This window comes from Octopus sinensis, linkage group LG4, assembly GCF_006345805.1.
Source record: "Octopus sinensis linkage group LG4, ASM634580v1, whole genome shotgun sequence".
In the NCBI taxonomy this organism is placed as follows: Eukaryota; Metazoa; Mollusca; class Cephalopoda; order Octopoda; family Octopodidae; genus Octopus; species Octopus sinensis.
This window is the reverse complement of record NC_043000.1, coordinates 108,598,338-108,624,472: the sequence shown is the minus strand read 5'-3', so window position 1 is coordinate 108,624,472 and position 26,135 is coordinate 108,598,338. Positions and strand designations below refer to the sequence as shown.

The following is a 26,135-nucleotide window of genomic DNA, read 5'->3' as shown; positions in this document are numbered from 1 at the left end:
GGCCAATTAAGCCCGAGAATTATATCTCATAAGAGAAAGCTAAACAAGTAAATTAACTGAGTACACATATAGATGTCTGTGTGTATGGGTGTGTACATTTGTATGTATGTGCAAGCATGTGGCTGTGTGTATTGAATGTGTGTATATATATATATATATATATATATATACACATACATATATGTGTACACAGATTATACATACAGGTACGTGTGTGTGTGTGTGTGTGTGTATGTAAAAGCATTGTGTAAATTTATCTTTCTGTATGTATTTGCACAGTGACTGCTCTTTATTCAGTAAAGTACACATGTTGTTGACACCCTGCCCCTAACACCCACTGACCTCCTTTTCTCATTGTTTATCTTACGCAACTCTTCCCTACTCCACCCCAACTCATACACAACCCTCACACCCAGTTCAACGAAGACAATACAGAAACAAGGTTCGTTACAATAAATAATAAGGTCCTCATAGAAGTTTCATGTCATCTTTGTTTCACATTCACATCTATGATAGAAGTGTGAAGAGAACCATAGCACCTCAAAGTCAACAGATGCAAACTTAGGGGTCCACAGATCCCTGTGAGCCCACATACCAAACACGGAGTTTACAAAAAAGTACTGAGGATCCAAAGAGAAAGCATTAGGAATTTGTGAGGAAAGTACTGTGTTTCATAAAGACAGCACTGAGGATCTACAAAGAACATACAGGGATTGCAAAAAGAAAGTACTTGGGGCTCTGTCATGAAAGAATTAGGAGTTCACAAAGAATGTACTGGAGGTTGCCAAGAAAGCATTAGGGATTTGTGAAGAAAATACTAAGGTTGCAGAATTGCAAAGAAAGCATTAAGAATTTATGAGGAAAGTATTAGGGTCTACAAAAAAAGCATTGGAGATTAGTGAAGAAAATACTGGAGGTTATGAATTCAGCATCTGAGGGTTTGTGAAGAAAGTGCTGGGGTCCATAAATAATTTGGGGGTTTGTGATGAAAACAGTGTGGTCTACAAAAGAAGAAGTGCAATGAAAGCATTGTGGATCCACAAGGAAAGTACCAGAGGTTTGCAAAGAAAGGGATCCAAAAATGTGTTGAGTAGAAGGGTCTTATAAAAGCTGTGGGTCCCACGAGAAGAATTAATTTAGATGAAAGGAATCCTTAGTAGTGAAAAATTTGGGAACCACTGCTGTGTGTAGTTGCTCTACCTCCTACAAATAACACCAAATTCCCTTAACTTACATTCTACTGTCTTAGAAAAAAACATGTTAGATACTATAGCCATGTTTTCTATGCAAAGGAAAATGACAGGGTGGTCATGGCAAGAATTTCTTTGATCATAGGTCCACTCAGCTGGGAATGATTTGGAATTAAACAACATCAACTAAAACCTCTGAGTTTCTTACATAGTCATCTGACCAATCAGAAATAGCAGCAACATCTCCCTCAAAGTACATCCAGCCATCTTAAATAGGGAAGGACATAGATCATTCTTTCTAATTTTGGTATAAACCCAGCAATTTTGAGGGAGGAGGCAAATCAATAACATCAACCCCAGTACATGACTGGTTGCTACTTTATTGACGCCAGAAGAACAAAAAGGCAAAGTTGACTTCAGCAGGATTCAAACTCAGAACATAAAGAGTTAGAATAAATAATACAAAACATTTTGTCCAAACCTCCAATGAACTTAATAATAATAATAATAATAATAATAATGATAATAGTAATTTCCAAATTTTTCCACAAGGGCAGCTTAAGGGAGAGGATTAAGTTGATTACATTGACCCCAGTGCATAGCTGGCACTTATTTAATCGACCCCGAAAGGATGAAAGGCAAAGTTGACCTTGGCAGAATTTGAACTCGGGATGTAGTGGCAGGTAAAATACAGCTAAGCATTTCACCCAGCGTGCTAATGATTCTGCCACTTCACCATTTTGATGATGATAATGATACATCTGGGACTTTGACTTCCAGACAGACAAGGTGTTAGAGCACCGAAGGCCGGATATAGTAACCTATAGGAGGGATAAACAAGTGTGCCTAATAATCGACGTGGCAGTGCCAGAAGGTCAACATATGAAAGAAAGAGAAAAGGTTGATAAATATGGAGATCTGAGAATTGAGATTGCCAAGACGTGGCAAACATAAATGTTGTCCTTGTTATCACAGGAGCATTGGGTTCAATACCAGCCAAGCCAAAGAAACATCTGGAAACTTTAAAAATACCCTACAATCTAGATGCATTGCAAAAATCAGCATTACTTGGAACAGGATGCATACTGGGTGAAGTATTGTCAATCTGAGGTCCTTGTTGTGACTTGACAAACAGTACAAACCCTTGGCAGACACAATATCTTCAAACAACATCACAAAATTGGATACTGGGCAACGTCTTAAATAATAATAATAAAATTATTAATAATAATAATAATAATAATAATAATAATAATACATGCTGATACACACAGATAGAGAAATTAAGGCCAACAGACCAGATATAGTTGTCAGAAATCATGAAGAAAAAAAAATGCTTTCTAATTGATGTATCAATACCGGCAGATGACAACGTGTCTCTAAAAGAAACGGAGAAACTTTCAAAATACAAAGACCTGGAAATAGAGGTAACCAGAATGTGGAATCTAAAAACAGAAACAATCCCTATCATAGTAGGTGCATTAGGCATGATAAAAAAATATTCAGACAAATACATAACAAAAACACCAGGACTTACAAACACATATAACATACAGAAAATTGCACTACTAGGCACTGCACACATCCTATGCAGAACACTTTCTATACAATAACCATCAGAGCATCACAACAAATCACAGCACATACCCAAGGCACACAGAGCTGCGCTCAGTAGTGAAGTGAAAGCACGCTATAAAAATAAAACTACTGAATAATAATGATAATAATAATAATACCAGACATAATTATTAAAGACATGAAAGAAAATACTTGTAGACTAATAAATGTGTTTCCATTGATAAAAATATATCTGTAAAGGAATTTGACAAACTTAGTAAATATAAGGACCTGGAAATTGAAATACAAAAGATGTGGCATCTTAAAATGAGAACTGTTCCTGCTTTTGTGGGTGTCCTAGGTATGATAAAAAAGGGATGTCAGAAACATCTACACAACATCCCAAGAGAACCATGTCTCAAAGAAATCTAAAAAAACTGTGCTAACAAGTACTGCCAATATCCCTAGACAAAACCCTATCAATTTAAATATTTGTGTTGTATTATATGAAGATATTTCTCTACTGCCCTTGCCACTTTTCATCCCCAAGCTTTCAGTTCTGGTTCAACATCTCTTAACCTTTGCTTGCTGTAGAGTGCTGGGTGTGTTGCGGCAAGTGATGCAACAAACATGCTAAATTAAAAGTAAATAACAATGATAATAACTACAACGCTTTCTACCTTAGGCACAGAGCCTGAAATATTGTGGGGATGGGACCAGTTAATTACATCAACACCAATCTGCAACTGGTACTAACCCTGAAAGGATGAAGAAAAAAAATTAATCTTTGCAGAATTTGAATTCAGTATGTAAAACTGGAAGAAATGCTGCCAAGAGTTTTCTCTGGTGTGCTGACCATTCTGCCAGGTTGCTGCCTTTAATAAATGATAAAGGGATTGAATTTTTGCACAAGACCAGCAATTCTGAGAGAATAAGACACTTACACTGACCCCCAGTGCTTGACTAGTATTTATTTTATCAATCCTAAAAGGATGGAAAGGCAAAGTTGATCTCGGCAACATTTGAACTCAGAATGTAAAGCCAGAAAAAATGCATTTTGTCTGACACAGTAATGATTCAGTCAGATTGACATAAGGACATATTAGAATAATACAGTCCTATATACCCTTAAGAAAGACAGAGATAGTCACGTGTCTAATGCATTTGACAACATTAGGGCTAAATTAGAATTGACCCCGCAGGGTTAAGCAACAGCTACCAAGATATTCTTTCTTTCTGGTTTCCTTCTTTTCTTCATATTTCTAAAGATTCTTTTCCTTCTTACTCTCTTTTTCAATTCTTGACAATATTTGATTTGATGCAATTCTCAAACTGGTTTAACCACTCTTCTCATTCTTTAGTGTTTGGGTAACGTATACAAACTTTGGCAGCTGCTCTGCACACAGTGAAGGATTATGCCACACCAGTTCATTGATCTACTCTTGCGAATTGAAACATTGTTTGCTATATTTAGAAAGTAATCATAAAAGGTTTTAATGCCAATGATTCTTATTTATTTCCTCAGTAAATGTTTTATTTTTTAAATAAATCATGGCATAATGGACAACATATTTTTCTTTCCTTCTTTTTGATTTAAACTTATCTTATATGGGATTATTCCTTCCTGACGCTTCTGTCTTTGTCATTTACTTAACATTGTGGAGGAAGGAGGGGTAAAAGAATGAGAAAAAGTAACATAATAATAATAACAACAACAACAGATGAACAAAAGGCAACCTACTACAGAATAAAGGGAAGACTACAAGAGAACGATAGCAGCATTATTTCCAAAGTTAAGAAGGTTGATCGATAGAAATGGAACCAACAAACGAAAAATGTCAATGCAATTCTGAAATACATCAGAACAAACAACATCACAGAAACAAATAATTTGATCAAGGCAGCAAGTATTGTAGCAGAAAATGTGGTTGATGTCAAGAAAAAGAAATATAATGGGAGTGACGAAAGAAAAGATCCATGGTAGAAAAGAAGAATCCAGGCAGAGTTAGACATGCTCTCGAAGGATATCTCTGTGTTAGACTGAAAAGAGAAAGGGGAGCTTAAAAGCGAACAAAAATATAGGGCGCTGAAAAGGAAGTATAATATTGAAAGAAAGGGCCAGAAAGTAGTAATGGAGGAACTGAAACAGCACCTCGTTGCAAAGAAAGCGAAGATGGTAAGATACGACCAAAGAATGAAGGGTTACTACGAGAATAGGTTATTCAGAGTAGATCAGAAGAGATTCTATTAAGAAATAAATAGAGAGTGTACAGATGAAAAGTTGATATCAGATAACATTGAAAGACAAAGGTTTGGGAGTGACATCTGGAGCAAAGACAAGGAGCACAAGAAGGATGCTGAGTGGTTGCAAGAACTGAAACAAACAGTAGTCTGTCCAAAACAGGCAGAACTAGTCATTTCAGTTAGGGAAGTGAAAGAAATCCGCAAAAAAATGAGCAACTGGAAGGCCTGAGACCAGATGGAGTTCAAGGCTACTGGATCACAAGATTTGGTGAATGTCATGCACGAATAACTGCGCAGCTCAACACCTTGTCAAATGCCGACCAAGTAACACCAGAGTGGTTGACATTGGGTAGGACAGTGCTATGCTTGAAAAACACCAAAAAAGGCAATACGGTAAACAATTACAGGCTAATATCCTGCTTGCTACTTATGTGGAAATTACTGACTGGAATACTCGCAGAGTCAATGTACAAACATCTCCACATGAGCAGAAGGGTTGCAAGCGTAAGTGCAGAGGTACCAAGGATCAAATCCTGATAGACAAAACTGTACTCAGAGACTGCAAGAGGAGGAAAAGTAAATTAACCATGTCATGGATCGACTATCGTAAGGCGTACAATATGATGAACCTATTTTGGTATTGCATCAAATGTTGTGCAATTGCTTGGAAAAAGTATGGCGAATTGGTGGACAGACCTGACAGCATAAGGAAGAAGTTTAGGGACAGTAGAAATTAGGAGTAGCATCTTCCAAGGGGACTGCCTGTCCCCACTGATATTTGTACTGTGTTTGATACCACTAACACTGATTCTGAGGAAAGCAAAAGCTGGGTATGTATTCAAAAGCTGCCAGCAAAAAGTCAACCATTTGTTATTCATGGATGACCTCAAACTTTATGGTAAAGATGAAGCCCAAGTGAGTTCCCTCGTTGATATGGTGTATACTTTCAGTGCTGATATCAGAATGGAGTTTGGACTGAGAAAGTGTGGTGTGTTAGTCTTGAAGAGAGGGAAAATCAAATGTATGGACGGGATAACGATACCTTCGGGGGGTGGGTAATGAAACAGACAGAAGAGACGGGCTATAAGTACTTGAAGATATTGGAAATGGATAAATTGATGGAGAAAGAAATGACAGAAAAATTTGAGGTGGAGTACTTGCACAGACTGAGACTGATCCTTAAGTCGAAATTAAACGGACAGAATAAGATTGAAGCTATCAACACCTGGGCGGTTTCACTCCTTAGATATGGAGCAGGAGTAATTGCATGGACAGTAGATGAACTAAACAGCTTAGACAGAAAGACAGGGAAGTTATTGACTAGATATGGGTCACTCCACCCAAAAAGTGACACAGAGAGACTGTATGTACCAAGAAAAAGAGGGGGAAGAGGACTTATTGGATGCGGACACAGTATTAAAGCAGAAGAAAACAACATAGCATGGTATGTAAAAATGCCATAGAACCGCTATTATTGGAAGTAAGAAGGTCAGACTTGTGTAGGATGGAAGATTGCAAAGATAAAGCACTGTACAAGCACTTGAGAATGAATGAAACTGAAAATAGGTGGATAAGGAAAAAAAATGCATGGACAATTTCATAGGGATGTTGAAGATAAGACAGACAGAGAAAAAAGATGGCTGTGGATGACTAAAAATGATTTAAAACTGAAAACAGAGGCTCTAATCTGTGCTGCCCAAGAGTAAGCACTAAGAACATAATTCGTAAAGTACAGAATAGACAACACAGCAGAAAGTGATAAGTGCAGAATCTGTGGACAAAACAGTGAAACCGTATGGCATATTACCAACGAATGTACGCCACTAGCCCAGAAGGAATATAGGAGATGCCACGACAATATAGCCAGACTTGGCCATTAGACACTTTGCAACATGTATGGACTTGACAGAGCAAAAAATTGGTATGACCACAAACCCGAAGGCATCGTTGAAAATAAAAATGCAAAGATCCTATAGGATTTTATGATTCAGTGCCTATGAGATAGAGAATAGGAAGCCAGACATAGCCTTAATTGAGAAAGAAAACAAACTATGCTGGATCATAGATATAGCATGCCCAGCTGACAAGGTATGTGATAAGGAAGAAAGAAAAGTTGATAGACATAACAAGCTAGCTTAGGAGGTTAAGCTGTTGTGGTTGCTGAAAAAGGTGGTAGTAGTACTGATAACTGTCGGAGCCCTGAGAACAGTGAGTAAAAATCTTGAGAAGTACATGGAGCAAATAGGGGTTGCAATAAGGGTGAAACACTTGCAGAAAACAGCACTGCTTGGAACCGCTCGAATACTCCAAATGGTGCTCGAAATAATAAGGGGTGTTACCTTAGTTCACTGGTAGTGAAGAGCTGACACCATAGTACATCTCCAGCATTAGAAGCTGTGCAAAGGCAATGATAATTATCCCTTCGATTACAGGCAAGACATGAGCACAAACTACAGACAGTCACAGAGTCAGAGACTTGAAAAATCCTCTGCAACTTCTCGTTCTAAACAAGGTGCCAGAGCATAACAGACTGGACCTAGGGGTGGTCAACAAGATGTACCATGTGTGCTATATAGTTGATGTTGCCTGCCCCTTCAACACATGAATAGTTGAGAAGGAAAACAAAAAAAAATCAGATAAATACAAAATGGCCTGGCTGTAGAAAATGAAGGTGAAGATAGTACCAGGTATTGTTGTGTCTTTTGGGGAGAGTATGAGAAGGTATCAAGAGACATATAAAATAGTTATAGAACAGCCAGCAGAACTGTTACAAAATGTTTGTCTCCTTGCATGACCAGAATAATCAGGAAAGTATTTGATAGTTGAAAAGAACAGATAGCATGGTGCCGTAGGCTGCAGGCACCAAGCACACTATGCATGCAAGACTCCAAGAGATCTAACAAAACCTGAGATAGAAAAAAAATAATAAAAATAATCCTTTCTGCTATAGGTAGAAGGCCTGACATTTTGAGGGGAAGGGCTTGTCAATTACACTGACCACCAGTGTTTAACTGTTGCTTATTTTATTAACCACTTTGCCACTCCACCCAATAAAGGATGAAAGGCAAAGTCGACATTAACAGGATTTGAACTCAGAATGCAAAACTGGGAGAAATGTTGCTAAGAATTTTATTGGGCATGCTAATTACTCTACCAGTAGTAGTAGTAGCAGTTGCAAAAGTAGTAGTAGTAGCAGTAGTAGTGGCAGTTGCAAAAGTAGTAGTAGTAGTAGTAGCAGTAGTAATTTATTTTATTGGCAAAGGTATTGACAACAATACAAGGAAACACCATCATTATCATTTTACCGTTTCATTACCAACCCGGCTGAAACCGGCTCTGGCTCTGAGTACAAATGTCTTGTTTTCATAAGTTTTGAACTAAAATCTTCCACCAAACCTTAGTCACAATTTATGTTCCTAACACTAACTGAATGATAACTAAGTTATTTTACTAAATTCTTTGTTATATTTAAAGTAATTGAAAGAAACACAGACGCTCCACTGGCTTCAGTGACATTCCACAAACATGCAAAGTGCACAGGAAACACTTTCTTGAGACGATCAATGTCTCAGACTTTGCAACACTTGTTCTCATCTCCACAAATTAAACCATTTATAAAATTTCCATATTTGTTAATTGATCTCAACCAACATTTGACTGCTCTGTGTGTGTGTGTGTGTGTGTGGGTGGGTGTGTGTGTGTGTGTGTGTGTGTGTGTGTGTGGGTGTGTGTGTGTGAGAGGGAGAGAGAGAGGGAGAGAGAGAGGGAGAAGAAAGATTATAGAAGGGTTACTTACTTGCTAATATGTTACCTTTGGCATTCAATGTACTAGTTTCCTCATCATATTCCGTTACGAAATTATAACATGGGTGTTTCCACATGTCAGGTAAATGGTTGCATTTTGCTTTTGTTTCAGCTGTGAATAAGATTAAATAAAATGTTTAATCTATGTGCATGGTGCATGTATGTGTGTACATTATACAACAAACATAAACTAAGAGAAATAACTGACTATGGCCAATGGCATGAATTTGGACAACATCAATGATAATAATAATAATAATAATAATAATAATAATAATAATAAAATAATAATGAAATTATTGTATACAGTGCTCAGGTGCACCACAACTTGTCAAAAGTGTGTATAAAGCATATGCAGTAATGTACAAATGTATGAGTCAGATACATGCTTGCATGTGTATGGAGGGGAGAAAATCAGGTGTATTGTTGGCGAATCTCAGGAAGCATGGAAGTTTTGAAGGATGCAGTGCTCTGACAACTAACAACTGATGCCAGCAGTTTGTTCCATGTGAAGTTTCTGCAGAATTTTCTCACCACCATGCTGTAACAACTCCGCATGTATGCCATCCATACCCGGAGACTTCCCATTATTCAAGCTTGAGACAGCCATTGCAACTTCTTCCAACTTTGGTGGGTCTGCGAGTGCTGCCTTCACAGGCAATCCAGCGATGAGATTGAGAACATCCTCACTAACTACAGACTGCTGATTCAAAAGTTCATCAAAGTGTTCTTGCCACCTTTGCAGATTTCCTTGTGAATCACGAAGAAATTCTTTACCATCCCTGCTTCGAATTGGTGTCATCAGGGAAGATGTCGGTCCATAAACTTCTCGCAAGAGACCATACAACAACTTTGTGTTATTGGAATCTGATGCCGCCTGTATCTCGTCAGCCTTCTTACTCCACCACGTACCCCTCATCTGAGAGAGCTTTTGCCGCACATGTGATTTTACGTCCTTGAGTTCCCTATGCAACACTTCCCTTTCCTGTGACTTTGCTGACAAATAGCGTGACAAAGTACGTCTTTTATCAGCCAATAAATCATCTATATGTTCATCATTTTCTTTGAACCAATCTTGATGCTTTCTTTGTATCAATCCCAGAACTTTTTTGCCTATATCATAAACTGACTTTTTAAGGGTCGGCCAATCCTCCCCAATATCTGCAGCATTCATTTCCTCTCGTAAAGTTCTCTTCACACTATTGTACCTAAGACGATCAACATTCAGTCTTTTAGGCAGGGTCATCCCTGCAGCTCGGGTTTTATGTTTTGTGACTAATTTCACTTTTGCACGTACTAGGCGGTGGTCAGTCCAACACTCAGCTCCACGAAGAACACGAACACACTGCACATCCTGTCTGTCACACACCCTAACTAGGATGTAATCCAGAATATGCCATTCTTTAGATGCAGGGTGCATCCATGTAGTCTTAAGCTTATTCTTTTGTTGAAACATGGTATTGGTAACACACAGACTCAGCTCCTCACACATCTGCAGCAAAAGCATGCCCTTACTATTACACTTCCCCACCCCATGCTTTCCAATTACAGTCCATGTGTTAAAATCCCTACCCACTCTAGCATTAAAGTCACCCAGTACGATGACTTTGTCTGCCCGAGGGATATTTCTTATAATGCCCTTCAAAGCATGGTAGAAAGAAAGTTTTTCGCCATCAGTATAGCACATAGTTGGAGCATATACACTCACCAAGGTCATATAATTTCCTTTAGCCAAAGGAATTCTCATGGATATAAGACGCTCATTAATTCCGATTGGGAATTCTTCCAACTTGTCCACAAGAGTAGTCTTAACAGCAAATGCCACTCCAGCTTCTCCTCTAAGCTCTTCATCTCTCCCTTTCCAAAAGAATGTATATTTTCCACAAGATTCTGTAAGATGACCATCTCCAGGCAATCTTGTCTCAGATAAAGCAACGATGTCAAGATCATAGCGTTGAAGCTCCTTTGCAACAAGCGCAGTCCTTCTTTCAGGACATTCAGAGGACTTGTGGTCAAGCAGTGTCCGTACATTCCAACAGCCAATATTCATAATTTTCTTTGGTTCTATCACAGTAGCATGATGACGGCCGGGTTCAGATTGTGATGCTCTGGAGCCCCTGCCGGGCCAGCCTCTTTCAGCCAATGTGGTTCCAGAGTCCTTACTGCCATTTATTTTTATACTGTTTTGGTACATCATTGATTTTTGCTTTTTAAGGCTACAGTCAGCCATTCAGTTGAGACCCACAGCACTATCAACATGCATGAATTAGTTAATCACTTTAATCAATCCAATGTAGTTATCGTGCAATACCTGTGCAAAAAGATTTTTTTTAAAGTGAGGGAAGGCTGTGCACTGAGTCAATCCCACTCACTAAGCAACAGCAGCCATAATCCTAAAAGAAGAACAAGTCAACATCATCGGTAACCACTGAGCCGCAGGTTTTATGTCGGAGTTATCCCAGTTACCTGAGTTTCCTTCTCCTAGAAGGATGCCCTAACAAAGGCTAGGAGTCCTTCACTCCCAATGGTTTAACCGCGCGATCGGGTATTTAGTCCAATTATTTCTATGTCCCCGCGCATGATACAGCCTTAAGCCTTAAGAAGAGAAAAAAAACCACATTTATTGGATGGCCGTTGACTCTCAAGAGTTCCTCCGTCCTTTGACGGGTTTTGTTTTTTATCCTGCAAGGTGTCCAATAAACACCCTCCTCACCAAGCAAGCTTGGTGGGGTTACCGGTTTAGTCGCCGACGACCCGACCATGCAACAGGTTGTTCTGGGTTACATGTTACCAGTAGCACTCGAAAGTGACCTGCCATATATATATATATATATATATATATATATATATATATATACATATATATATACACACATATATATATACACACATACACATACATACATACACACACACATACACATACATATATATATACACACATACACATACATACATATATATACATACACACACACACATATACATACACACACACATATATACATACACACATATACACACACACACACACATATATATATATATATACATACACACATATATATACATACACACACACACATATATACATACACACACACACATATATATATATACACACACACATGTACACTCCCAGAACTCGGATCCACACTTCTCCAGTAGTGCCAAATTTTGGAACTGAGTTTGCACCCCCTAAGCACATTTTGTTCCCGGGCCACTGCTTCTGTAGGAACTGACTGACTCTCCTCTGAAAGCTCTCGCCCACATATATTTAAACCTCAGAGGCCAAGAGGGATTAGAGACTCCAGTATTTCTCAGAAGAATTTGTGGAGGTACCGTTTGATGATTAGGGTTTGCTTTTAGTTCTTTTCTCATATGTTCCTGAATAATGTTAAATACAGCAGAGCAATTTGAGTGTGGTTAAATAATTGTGTTGCAGAGTGGTTATATGCCATGAGTTTGATTTTTGTAAAGAGAAGATGGTATTGTCTCTGCTTTGAGTGATTTTAAAACTTGTTGTTAAGAACATATTGGTAATTAGTGGACACAAATGATAGCTGTTCCCAGAAAATATTTTGAAACAATTCCAACAAGGCCAATCATATCTTTTTTGCAATTGTTGTCTTTCCTTACAACTCTCACATCTGTTTATTCCACTACATCAACAGTAGCAGCAGCAAGAGGGTATCTGTGTCTGTTTAAGACTATTTGAACATTAAAAACAACTAGCCAAAATCATCATAGCACATGCTATGAAGTTTCCTTCCCTTGTGAGTGATGGCTGCAGTCTTTTTGTATCTCGTGAAACTGAATGGGTGATCACTGAAAAGAGATATTCAAACTCAAGAACAAAATGGTGGTTCATTTGTCCAACTTTATAATAGCTTTAGAGGATCTATGACATTTTTATCTTCTATCTTTTACTTGTTTTAGTCCCTACATTACAGCCATGCAGGAGTAAGAGCTTGAAGGGTTTCCAGTCAACCAAACCAATGCCAGTACTTATTTTCTTAAAGTCTGGTACTAATTTTATTAGTCACTTTTGCCAAAGTGCTATGTAACAACCAGATAAATAAACCTGTGGATGGGGATACACACAGACAAAAGATGGACTTCCACACAGTTTCAGCCTTCCAAATTCAGTCATCAGGGCTATAGTTGAAGACACTTGCCCAAGGTGCTGTGCAGTGGGACTGAACCTAAAACCATGGTGTTGCAAAGCAAGCTTTCTAACCACACAGCCATGCTTGTGCCTCTTGTGAACAACTTCTAAACACTTACAAAAACCTAGAAGCAATGAAAAAAGTCACCATTGAAAGTTCAGTTATTGTTCTGGAGTTACACATAAAATAGTTATGATGTCAGCCACATTAGAAGTGGCAACCATTTACAAATGATGATGACTGCAATTTGGGAATCGGCATTTATTAATTACTCCCACAACAATCTTTTAAGCTGTAATCTATATAACAAGTTTCACATTAAGCTTTGTAACTTGGCTAATGGATATGTTATCAATAAGGATTTACTTTATAATCCATATGGATTACATTAGTTTTCACAACACAAAACTAAATTATTTTCTTATGGCTTCTATTTCCACATCCACATGGACGTACATCACTGAGGAAAACAATTTATACATTACATGTCAAATATGATCATAACATGTCAAGTATGTACATATCTATACGATTACAAGTTTCCGCTTAAATCTCTTAGACAATGTCCTCTATATTTTTAATAATAACATTACCCTGGTATAATTTATGTATAATGTATCTATGTAAGTATATTATTCTGACCTTGTCGGCAGCAGAAAATACTATGCACCAAAGTAGTTCAGTTCAGAGAACAGGTTACACAATGCTTCAGAGCAGATGGCTATATTCAGAACTAAGCAGATTTTCCAGTATCAATTTTCTCTCTCTTCATAAATACATACACACACACACACACACACACATATATATATATACAATCACGTATCTCTCTTTCTCTCTCTCTCTCTCTATATATATATATATATACACACACAGAGAAAGAGAGATATATAAAAATATTACTAGTAAATATTATTAGTGGTGATCGAAGGCAGGAACCATGCAAGCAAGTTTATGAATATACATATATTTATATGTATATTCTATTCTATTCCTGAGCGTTATACTAATACATCTGTTTGTTTTGTACACCACCTGTCTTCATCTTTTGTTTTTTTCGTAAATTCTCCCTATGTATAGAGTGTTACGTGTGGTGTACAGAATTGAATATTGAGAAAAAAAGTCATCAGAATTTTGGAAAAAAATCTTTTTATTTCTTCATTATTATTAGGGCTTTGGGTCCTCTCTAGAACTTGTCAAATACAATATATTTGACAAGTTCTAGAGAGGAACGAAAGCGCTAATAATAAAGAAGAAATAAAAGGATTTTTTTTACAAAATTCTGACGACTTTTTTTTCTCAATATCCAATTCTGTACATCACACCTAACACTCTATTCATATCTCCTTGGATGTACAAGACACTAGAATGAAAGGAACGCAATCAAACTCGCAGCTGAGAAACACCAAAAATACAGAACTTCTCACAGAAATATATAATAAGTTAAATTTAATAATTTCAAGACTGGAGGCAATCTTCCCAAATATAGATAGAACTGTGAATGATATCCATACAGAAGATGCTCCAACAACAAGATAGTAGTAAGAACAAACTCACTTGAAACCACATCTCTGGAAGAAACTCCCGAATCAAAGGAAACATGCATTTCAGAAGAGCATTTGATGCAACAATATAGCAAACACCTACCAGAATTGGCGAAGTAAAGAAAGCCCAATCCTGCCCAGAAAATTTCTTATTCAAGAAATAAGAAATGGATCACGGGAAGAGATAAGGATATGTGCGAATTTAGCTCTGTGCTGACTGGAAACAGAAATCATTTTTCTATAATTGGGAGAAACAAGACATGAAGAAAAAGTTTAAAATATTGACACAATTATGTTTGCTGAAATTGCTGAGCGGAGCGACAATCAATGTCAATGAAAACCTGCAAAAACTATGGAAAGAAAACAAAAAGCAGGAAGAAGAAAAATCCATAAAAATGTGGGAAAAACAACAAGAGTGGTTCAATGACTATGAAAAAAACTATGGAGACAAATCCATTATGAAAATGAAACCACAACAACAAAGAAATACGAGGAAATGGAAAACAAACATGGACACTAACCCCAGAGGAACCGGACTGAGGTATCAAACTTCCATACGTGGAGATGACCTCCATCTCACTCCAAGTACAGACTAGAAACCCATATTCTACGATACATAACACTGCAAATAGCCAACAAATGAAATATAGAAGACAACCATCAACCCATAAGTCCAAACACCATAGATGGATAAATACAAGGGGAAAAGACATGAAAGACAAATAACATACAGACAACCACCGACCCGTAATAACATGTATCCCGGATGGATGAATACATGGGAAAAAAGACAAGTAAAATACAGACAGCAGAGGTACTATAATAGGAATAATAATCATCATGATAACTCAAGCAACCCACGATTTACGACCAAAAATCCCATATATCCAGGATGGCGAAAAAAGCATGGAAGATGGGAAGAAAACGAAACTCATATGGAATTCATATAAAAGACATGAACCATCCTCCTGCCTACATTGAAACCAGAATGCCAAGATCAGAAAATGGAGACATGGTAACACAATTCTTTTTTTTAGGGAGAAAATACCAAAACCATGCACCAGACCTGATAATACACAAAATTTAATTAAACACACACAACATATAGACTCAAAGATCATAGATTTGTCAAATAGGAGCCTCAACAAGAATGAGATGAACCTCCTATTAAAAGGTTTCAAGTTTACCCCAACACCCACCCCTGATCTCATTGAGCTGAAATCTGATATTGAACACTTCAACCGCCACCTCCGACTTATAGAATTCTTCAGCAATAAAGATTTAAATGATGAATCAATAGTCAGAAATAAATCCCACTTTGCCCCCTACAAGGGAAAGGACAAATATTTAGACGCGTATATAGATACGATTTCAAACTTTCCCCTAAAAACCAACAGATGCAAACAAAACCTTTGTGAAGAAGAAAAGGAAGCCTTACAAACACTGAAGAATGACAACTCAATCATCCTAAAAGAAGCCGATTAGGGAGGGGCGACAGTAACATGGACAAGGACTATAATAAGGATAAAATATTGGAAATGTTAACAAACCAAACCTACTACAAGGAAGAACCAAGACACTCAGAAAAAACGATAATGAATAAAATCAGAAGACTAATCCATGAATTCCAAGATTTCTTCATAGACAAGGAGAAAGGGATCTTTTCACTTTGATCGGCAGATTTTTTAATAGTTTCTTTGTAACTAAACACTTTTAAACTTCATATACTGGTAGAATGTATTTATAAAACATCTTTTTCTCTTGGCTTTCTTGAGAAAATTCTGTAGTTTGTAAGCTATTTGTTGTTTAATTGCTTGCATTTCGGCAATTTCAACCAATCAATGACGACTATTGAGATGAATACAATTTCTGCGGTTGTTTGTCAATGCGGTGTCATATCAGTTTGTCACTGTTATTTATGACATATTTCATATCAGTTACATTCATATGAATAAAAGATTATCGTTATTAAACTTTTATTAATAAACACATATTCTAAGTTCACAACATATGCAGTTTTAATTTCCCTCTCTGTTGCACAGATACACACATTACATATTATATATTCATTTAAGGAACAGATTGGGTCTATTTACATTTCTGAAGAAAATAGATACCCTAACCCTAAAACATTGAAATGCAATAGATTGATACTAGGGTCATAATTATGGGTGAACACTAAATGAGGGAACGGTTTTGTTATCCAGCTCTGTTTACGAGTGACCCCTCAGTTTATAGCAAAACACGGGTATTTGTTTACATTTGAAGATCATCACTTTCCGTAAATTTTTTTATTTTTTTATATATGCGGGGTTAGGGTTATGGTTAGGGTTAGGGGCGGGGGGAAGGGTATCTTTTTCTCATAAATAACAGTGACAAACTGAGTAGACACCGTCACATGACCATACCAGTGCAGTCGTCTCTCTTGCACACCACATCTGATGCTTCTTAGGTCCAACTTTTCTCTCAAGGTACTTACACTGTCAAGTATGCACACTGACATTACACATCCATCGGAGCATACTGGCTTCATTCCTTGCAAGCTTACGCATGTCCTCAGCAGTCACAGCCCATGTTTCACTGCCATGTAGCATGGCTGTTCGTACACATGCATCATATAGTTTACCTTTTACTCTGAGTGAGAGGCCCTTTGTCACCAGCAGAGGTAAGAGCTCTCTGAACTTTGCCCAAGCTATTCTTATTCTAGCAGCTACACTTTCAGTGCACCCTCCCCCGCTACTGACTTGGTCACTTAGGTAACGAAAGCTATCAACTACTTCTAGTTTTTCTCCCTGGAACGTGGCAGAAGTTGACAAGGAACATGCTGCCTTCACTTCAGCTTAGAAGCTACTAAGGTATCAGGAAGAAAGACTTGTTACAGATTTTGCTTGTTACTGTTTTATGGGGTCAGTTTTCTGTTGACTCCCTCAGCCCTACCCCTAACAGACGCTGCCCCTTGTTCTCTCGGGCCTTAAATATACAAGGATTTGATAAAACTAGTCTATAAATTAAAACTGAACCACCCACCCCGTAAAACAACGACAAGCAAAATCTGTAACAAGTCTTTCTTCCTGATACCTTAGTGTGTGTGACCGCGTGTGTACCGTTGGCGATTTTTTTTCCCTCTGTCTTCCCTTCTCTGGATCTTTTCTTCTCCTATGTTTCCGACGAAGAGCTCCGTTCGAAACGTTAAACCCTCCTTCTTCCCTGAGCGTCCAATAATACTATATTTGTTCCACGTCCTCGCGTTGTTGTGTTTTTTTGTGTTTTCTTGTTTGGATTAACTATATATATATATATATATATATATGAGAGAGAGAGAGGGAGAGAGATTTTATTGTCAACAGAAGCAATAACTCTCTGAGCTATTTCCACCCAATTCTTATTGAAGCAACTATACTTTCAGAACATCCTCCTCCACCACTAATTAGGTCACCTAGGTAACAGAAACAACCCACAACCTTTAAGGAACCTGTTGGGCATTTGAGAAAATCTATTTTCCCTCTGCCCTTAGTGTTTATTGCTGTTGCACATCTTCAAGATGCATGGCTCAGTGGTTAGAGCATCAAGCTTACAATCAAGAGGTCGTAAGTTTGATTTCTGGACCAGGCTTTGTGTTGAGTCCTTGAGCAAAATTTTTTTTCACGTTGCTCCAGTTCACTCAGTTGTAGAAATGAGTTGCAACATCACTGGTGCCAAGCTACAGCAGCCTTTTCCTTTCCTTTGGATAACATTAATGGTGTGGAGGAAGAGAGAGGCTGGTATGAATGAGCAGCTGCTGGTCTTCCATAAACAACCTTGCTCAGACTCATGCCCCGGGGGGGGGGTTAACTTTCTAGGGGCAATCCCACGTCATTTATAAGTGAAGGGATCTTTACATCTTCCATACAGAAACACTACTTTCTCTTTTAGCATTCATCTGATTCCACAGTACCTTTTGTATGTCTAAGTAATGTTTAAGGCCCTTTAATTCCATGTTTTGCTTCCACACTTGGAATGTCTTTTCTAATTCTATTATCGATTACACTACAAGAATGAGGTCAACATACTGTAGTTCCTAGGAGCAGCCAGTCTTAAATTCTACCAGTTCTCTGAATTAATCACTGAATTCATGGCTAGCTTTCATGCTACAGACAGTATGTTTGTATATAGCCTGTATAACTTTCATAAGTCATTCATCTACCCTTAGCTTCCACAGAGACCACCAGATCATAGAGCAAATAACTCTGTCAAAGGATTTCACCAGGTCAATGAACACCACGTACAATGGTTTACTCATAGCTAAATACTTTTTCTGCAGGTGTCTAATTAAGATGGCATCAGTAGTACTTCTCCCTGGCACAAATTCAAACTGCATCTCAACTAGATTAATTCTCTTCTTAATTAATTAGGCTCTAACTCTCTCCATCATTTTCATGACCTGGCCCAGCAATTTCATACCTCTGTAATTATTTCTAAAGCATTTCCATTACTCTTGTAGCAGCTAACTAGGATACTGCTGCTACACCAGTCACTGCTTATGACATCTCCTCCCTATTAATGATATAGGTGAACAGGCTGTATCCTACTCTGCAAGCATATTTGGAGCATTTCAACATAATACCTAATGAAGCAAGGTTTTACCCTGTCTTCATATCCTTAATTGCCTTATTTATTACACAGCTGTCAATTAAGATGGCTAGTTTCTCTGCTGGATCCACATTCGTAAAACACCCTTTCATCCTAACATTCTCCATGTTTAATATCCCTTCATAATAGCACTTCCATTTCTCTTTCTTTGCAGAATCCTTTAGAGCAAGCATACCATAAACAATCTGTACACACTTCTCTTTCACAGCATCTTCATTCTCTCTCACACACTCTCTTGCAAACACCTCATATCTCTGATCCTCACGCTGTATGACTTCTTCCTTTCTGCTTCTGTCCTTGCTAAATAAACCTGTCACCTAACTTCTCTTCTAGCTACTTAACGTAGCTCTTTGTCATCTCCATTTTTCCAGCCTTTCCAACTATTCCTCTTTGATTTTATGACTGTCTAACTCAATGTTCCACCACTATATCACCCTGAGTCTGGTTGAAACTTTACCCTAACCACATATTTGATCTGTAGTCCTTGGTAGGTTGTCTCTGAGAAATTTCTAGTTGTCTACTATGCTAAGTGACTATCTCCTCTATCTTTTCCATCCAATGCTTCAACTAATATTTCTCTAAACTTCAAGGTTCCATATCTTCCATTTCAAAACTAGTTTGTCTCTCTGATTCGTTCTAACCTAAGACTCAGAGCACTAACCACAACCCTGTGTTGAGTTGTGCATTTTTCACACAGGAAAGATTTTGCATTCACAAGTATCTGCTTATCCCTGTTTCTCATGAGAATGTAGTTAATCTGGTTTATATGCTCACCATATTGAAAGGTGATTATGTGGCTGGCTGGTTGGTTTCCTGAGGATCAAGAAATTATGAGCACCACAGAATACCTGCAACCTTGTTCATGTCTCATTTTTAGAATCAAAGCCAAAACTTCCATGCCTTCCATGAAATCCATTGGAGTGTTGCTTCATGTGTCCATTGAAGTCACCAGTCACAGTAACAGGTCATTGTGTCTACATCCCTTGAGTAGTCTAGCAGAGGCTCCCTTCCATGGTACCGCTTTCACCCAGTATACATCCATATGTCTCCACTCTAGAATTTCAACAATCGAGCGTGACCGTCTGCCAGCCTCGCCTGGCACCTGTGTCGGTGGCACATAAAAAACACCATTCGAGCGTGACTGTCTGCCAGCCTCGTCTGGCACCTGTGTCGGTGGCACATAAAATCACCCACTACACTCTCGGAGTGGTTGGCACTAGGAAGGGCATCCAGCTGTAGAAACACTGCCAGATCTGACTGGCCTGGTGCAGCCTTCGGGCTTGCCAGACCCCAGTTGAACCGTCCAACCCATGCTAGCATGGAAAGCGGACGTTAAACGATGACGATGATGATCACCAGACCTACCTTTCACAGCGGTTCTAAGTTTATAGGCTTGAGAAGAGTGAGAAGGGGACTGTTTTCAGCATCTGGAAAAAAAAAACTTTTGCAGGCATTTGTCTGGTGGCAGTGAGTTCTTGTACATGTCAATGAAATGATATTTGTTATTCCATGAATCACCATTTTCTTGAATCCTACAAAACCTTCACGGACAAACACTATAAGTAGATATGTGGGGAACAGAGGGAAATGAGAAAGGGGAGGTCTGTTTAGACATTATGGACCCTGATGATTGCAAGGTACAGTGCACACCTTAGTAATGTGTGTGTGTGCATAAATACATACATATAGACATGCACGACAACATATACACCCCCCCACACACACACATAACAGCACATATCACTTTATAGTTGTCAATGTATATACCTATATAAATAATTTTGGCACAAGGCCAGCAATTTCAGGGGAGGGGGTAAGTCAATTACATTGACTGCAGTACACAACTAGTACTTATTTTATCAACCCTGAAATGACAAAAGACATACTCAACATTGGCAGAATTTGAGCTCAGAGCCTGAAGATTGATGAAAAGCCACTAAGAATTTTTCCCAGCAGGCTAACAGTTCTACCTGCTTGCTGCCTTTATACCTATATAAATATAGACACACATTTATTCCTATATAAATATAGACACACATTCACTCCTATATAAATATAGACACACATTCACATATACCCCCTTCTGTCATAACTCCTGTGATTTTTTCCCCCTCTCACAAGTAACATAAACCATCTTCAAATACTATCTTCACAAGCTATTTCCTGTATCAATGGCCCACATTACTACAATTTCTGACATCCTATCTCTTCTACTGTCACTGTCCACTTCTGCTATCTGATCTCTTACTATCCTCATTAACCATTCAGCATAAATACAACTGCACAGTCCAGCACGTTCTGTCGGTAGATCAGATTACCTCAGTTATGTCTGCAACACATTCGGGAGAGAGTTTTAATTATTATTGATCAAAATGTCCTTTTATATGTAACCAGACAAGATGAACCATACTACATCACGACAATAATACTATTGACAAGAAAAAAACAACATATCGCAGGTAAAGTTGATTCATCCGTCTTGTTCCTCTCTCTATCTGCTCTAGTTTGTATATACTATCTCTGACACACACACACACACACATATATATATGTATATATCAAAATCATCATCATCATCAATGTCTGTCTTCTATGCTGTCATGAGTTGGATTGTTTGAGAGGAGTTGGAAAGCCAGAGGACTGCACCAAGCTCCACTGCTTTGACATGGTTTTTACAGCTGGATGTTCTTCCGAATGTCAACCACTTTACAGAGTGGAGGGGGAAGGAGAGATGATTAGATTACAGGAGTGGGGAGGGAGAGATAGGCATGGGGCATAAAAATGAGGATCTATGAGGAAGAGAAGGGGAGTTTGGTTTGTTGGGGTAGGGTGAGTGAAAAATTCAATGTTACATGTTGGTGGGACACACAGCACTCCTACAACTTAGTTTCGCTGAAGTGGGCAGGTCTTCTCAGGAATCTCATATCACCAGATGTCTCCGTACAATGTCATCTCTTCCACGAGGTCCAACATCATGAGATTGATCTGCACTACTTCATCCCATGTCTCCCTGGGTTTCCCTGTTCTACTGGTGCCATCCACTTTATGCAATCAACACTTCTTTATGCAACTGTCTACATCCATCTGCATCACATGTCCAAATCAACACAATCTTGTATGCTGCATCGGATTCCTCTGACAACCAACTTTCCTCTCAGCACATTTGCGATGTGTCGTACAGGTACCCTGATATTATGCATATCCATTAGAGTATACTAGCTTCATTCATCTCTAGTCTATGCATGTTTTCAGCATTCAAAGCCTATGTCTCACTACACTACCATGGAGTACAACAATTCGCATGCAAACATCATACAATCTGCCTTTCACTCTGATACAGAGGAAGTCCTTTTGTTGCCAAAAGAGGTAACAGCTCTCTGAACTTCTTCCATCTTATTCTTATTCTGGCAACAAAACTTTCATAACATCTTCCACTGCTGCTAATTTGGCGTATCTATCATACTGCTGTCAACTGTGACATCTGGTCCCTCAGTTGGTTCTATATTTGAAAGACTCTACTCCTCCCATGCATTCTCCACATGTAGCAACCTTTCATACTGGCACTTCCATGCATCTTTCTTCTCTAAATAGCTATCGATTAACATACATTTCTCATGCATCATATTTCTATTCTCTACTTTGCAATCCTGAACCCCTCACACCTCTGACCCTCAAACTGTAGAACATTGGCTCATCTCTTACTTTCTGCTTTTCCTTTTGCTATGTAAACTTGCTGCCCTTCTGGTTACCTGATATACTTCTTCTCTGCTTCCACTGTTTTTCCACTCTTTCCAGACCTGTCTCTCTGCCTTAACAGGACTGTCTACCTCCTTGTTCTGCAACCATTTCACCCTCAGCCTGGCTGGGACTATGCAACAAATTTGGTCTGTAGCCCTAAAAAGGTTATCCTGCATCAACTTCCAATTATTCTCTAAGCTATGTGCCCCCAACTTCTCCTCTTTTGGTCAGAAGCTTCCATTAAAATATCTCTAAATTCATGTCAGTTTGCTGGGTCCTTGAGCTTCCATAACCTTCTTTTCCAGACTGGTTTATTGCTCTGAGTCCTTCTAGCCCTAATTCTGAAATCACTAACTGGTAATCTATGTTGGTTTGCACATTCCTCACCTGGGGAAGACTTTGCATTTGTGAGAATCTCATTGCCTAGTGAAGGTGTAATTAATCTAGTTTATGTACCCACCAGGCCAATAGATTATCAGGTGACTGGCTGGTTTCTTGAAGTTAGTGTTGCAGATTATGAGATCATTTGCATCACTGAACTCCAACAGCCTTGTACTATCCTATTTCTAAAGCCAAAACTGTAACCTTCATGCACACCATGGAATTCATGGGAGGGCTGCTCAACATGTCCGTTGAAGTCACCAGCCACAATAACCAAGTCTCTGTTCTTTGTCATTGAGGGAGCCTGCAGAGGACCTCATAAAATCTGTCCTACTGACCAGCCAGCCCAGACTGTGAAGCAGAGGCAGAAACAAATACAACTGTTAATTTATCGAAAATTATTCTCAGTTTGACAACCCTGACTACTTCAATTACCCATTTTTCTGCCAAAAGTATGCCTACACCACCTACCCAGAAAAATTCAAACCACTGTTTCTTACCCATGAGGAATCTAGAGGAGGCTCTCCTATATCTTACTTTCTGCACACCACATATGCCTACATACTGTCACCCCAACATTTCACGCATCTCACCAGCGCTATTCCTTTCATTGTGCCAGTATTGGTGGCGGCAGCTTTGAGGTTGTGGACAAGGGAAGAACAGTGGGGTGACAGTTGTGTAACTTTTGTCAACACCAAAAAGGAAAATTTGTTCTAACACTTGCTGCCTGGCTGAGGGCTTTGGTACATATTTTATTCAATTAATTAGCTTCCTCAGTCTTGTACAAAGATGGACACTGTCTTTAGAGTCTATGAGAATCTACAGTAGTGCCCTTGTCATTATTATACAGATGTAATAAAAGAATTAGACCTTTGGCAATATGCTGTGCTTCAGAAGACCTGTCAAGCCAAGGGAAATCGTAGTCATGGCCAATACCTGTCATGAAACTGGCACACCTGGTGGTGGCATGTAAAAGGCACCATTCGAACTTTGGGCTTCACAGAGGCTGTGACAAGTGACCAACACCTTTGGCAATATAGCCTGCTCGGGAAGACCTGTCAAGCCAAGTGAGATCGTAGTGATGGCTGATTCTGGTGTTTTGTGACTGGCCCCTGGGCTGGTGGCACGTAAAAAAAACACCCACTACACTCTTGGAGTGATTGGCATTAAAAAGCATCAAGCTGTAGAAACCATGCCAAATCAGATTGGAACCTGGTGCAGTTACCCAGCTTCATTTAACCATTCAACCATTGCCAGCATGGAAAACAGATGTTAAATGATGAAGATGATGGTGGTGGTGGTGGTGGTGACTATCTGGACCATATACTTACAAATTTAGCAATTCTTTACATTTATACAATATGAGTGATCTTCAACTAGATATGACCTGAACAAGATGGTGATGAAGGAGAGGAAATGTCAAAAGTATTGACAGAGTCTCGTTTTACAATAAAACAAGAACTTAACTGTAGTTTCAGAGAACACACTTCTGGTTAAATGAATGATATTAGGGAAGTTACAGCTTTATATACAGATGGATGCTATTTTTAGAATCATTTAACAATGACGATGATGTTAATATATGCTCCTAATAGTATAAACAATAATTAAATATTAATAATTCTTTTAAACCTGTATAATAATGAGGGTACTACAAAAGATTCTCATAGATCAATTATATATATATATACTTATAAACACACACACACACACATATATATAGTTAAAATTTGTACAAAAAACAAAAAAAAAGAGAGGCAGGTGAGGAAACAACAACAAGATATATTAGTCTGATGCTCAGGAAAAATGAAAAAGCCTTTGACATTTTGAGCCTTGGCTCTTCAACAGAAAAGAATTAACAAACGATACACATGGAGAAAGGAAAAAACAAAAGGAGAGAAAAAAATTAAAACATGTCTGGATTAATGGTTGAAGCAATCTTCAGACCTGAAGATTGCTTAGAGACACAAGGCACATTATGAAGACCTACCTAAGTACAAGATGACAAGAAACTATTAGCAGTTTCTTATTTCAACATGCTGTACATTGGTGGATGGAGAACTTTTCTTGTTGCTCTTACCTTAACAGTGAACTATGCACAGACACACAACAACGACAACCACAAAATTCCATCCCACTTGGCCTCTTTCTATCTCTTAGATGCTCATACATAAACTCTCTTCTCTTTCTCTCTAACACAAACAACACATACACATAACTCATACAAATTAATGCATGCAGTATTAATCAACAATAACAAATATGTACTAATCACCTCAGTCACTGATACCTCGTTTAATCACCAATATGTGTCCATGTACTGAATAACTGCAGCATTGTACTAACTTTAAGTGCTACAGAACCATATTGCAGTAGTAATAGTAGCAGTAGTAGTAGTAGTAGCAGCTTTTACAAAATCTCCTCTACATTAAACAACACTTTATCTTAAATAATATATCAGTTTAGTATATCATCATCATCATCATTTAACATCTGTTGTCCATGCTTGCATGGGTTGGACAGTTTGACCAGGGCTGGTAAGCTGCACCAGACTCCAGTCTGTTTTGGTTTCTATGGCTGGATGCCCTTCCTAACACCAATGACTCTGAAAGTGTAATAGGTGCTTTTATGTGCCACTGGCATGGGTGCCATTTGTGTGACACCGGTATCTGCCATGTCTGTGGTTTTACTTGGCTTGGTGGGTCTTCTTCTCAAGCATAACATAATGCCAAAGGGTCCGGTCATTGCCTCTGTGAGGCCCAATGCTTGATGCACGGCATAATACCAAACGGTCTTGGCCCTTGCCTCCATTAGGCCCAACACTGAAAAGGTCCTTTTATGGGCCACCAAAATGTGCTTTTACATGCCACCTTTTGCGT

General features: G+C 38.5%; 1 protein-coding gene across 1 annotated transcript in view; it reads right to left on the bottom strand.

The window, feature by feature from the left end:
- The window catches only part of LOC115211124, a 108,498-nt gene that overhangs the window by 23,927 nt on the left and 58,436 nt on the right, over positions 1–26,135 (bottom strand). The window contains exon 2 of the mRNA XM_029780060.2: positions 8,788–8,907. Within this exon, the coding sequence (XP_029635920.1) occupies positions 8,788–8,907 (120 nt within the window). The remainder of the gene's footprint in view (positions 1–8,787; positions 8,908–26,135) is intronic.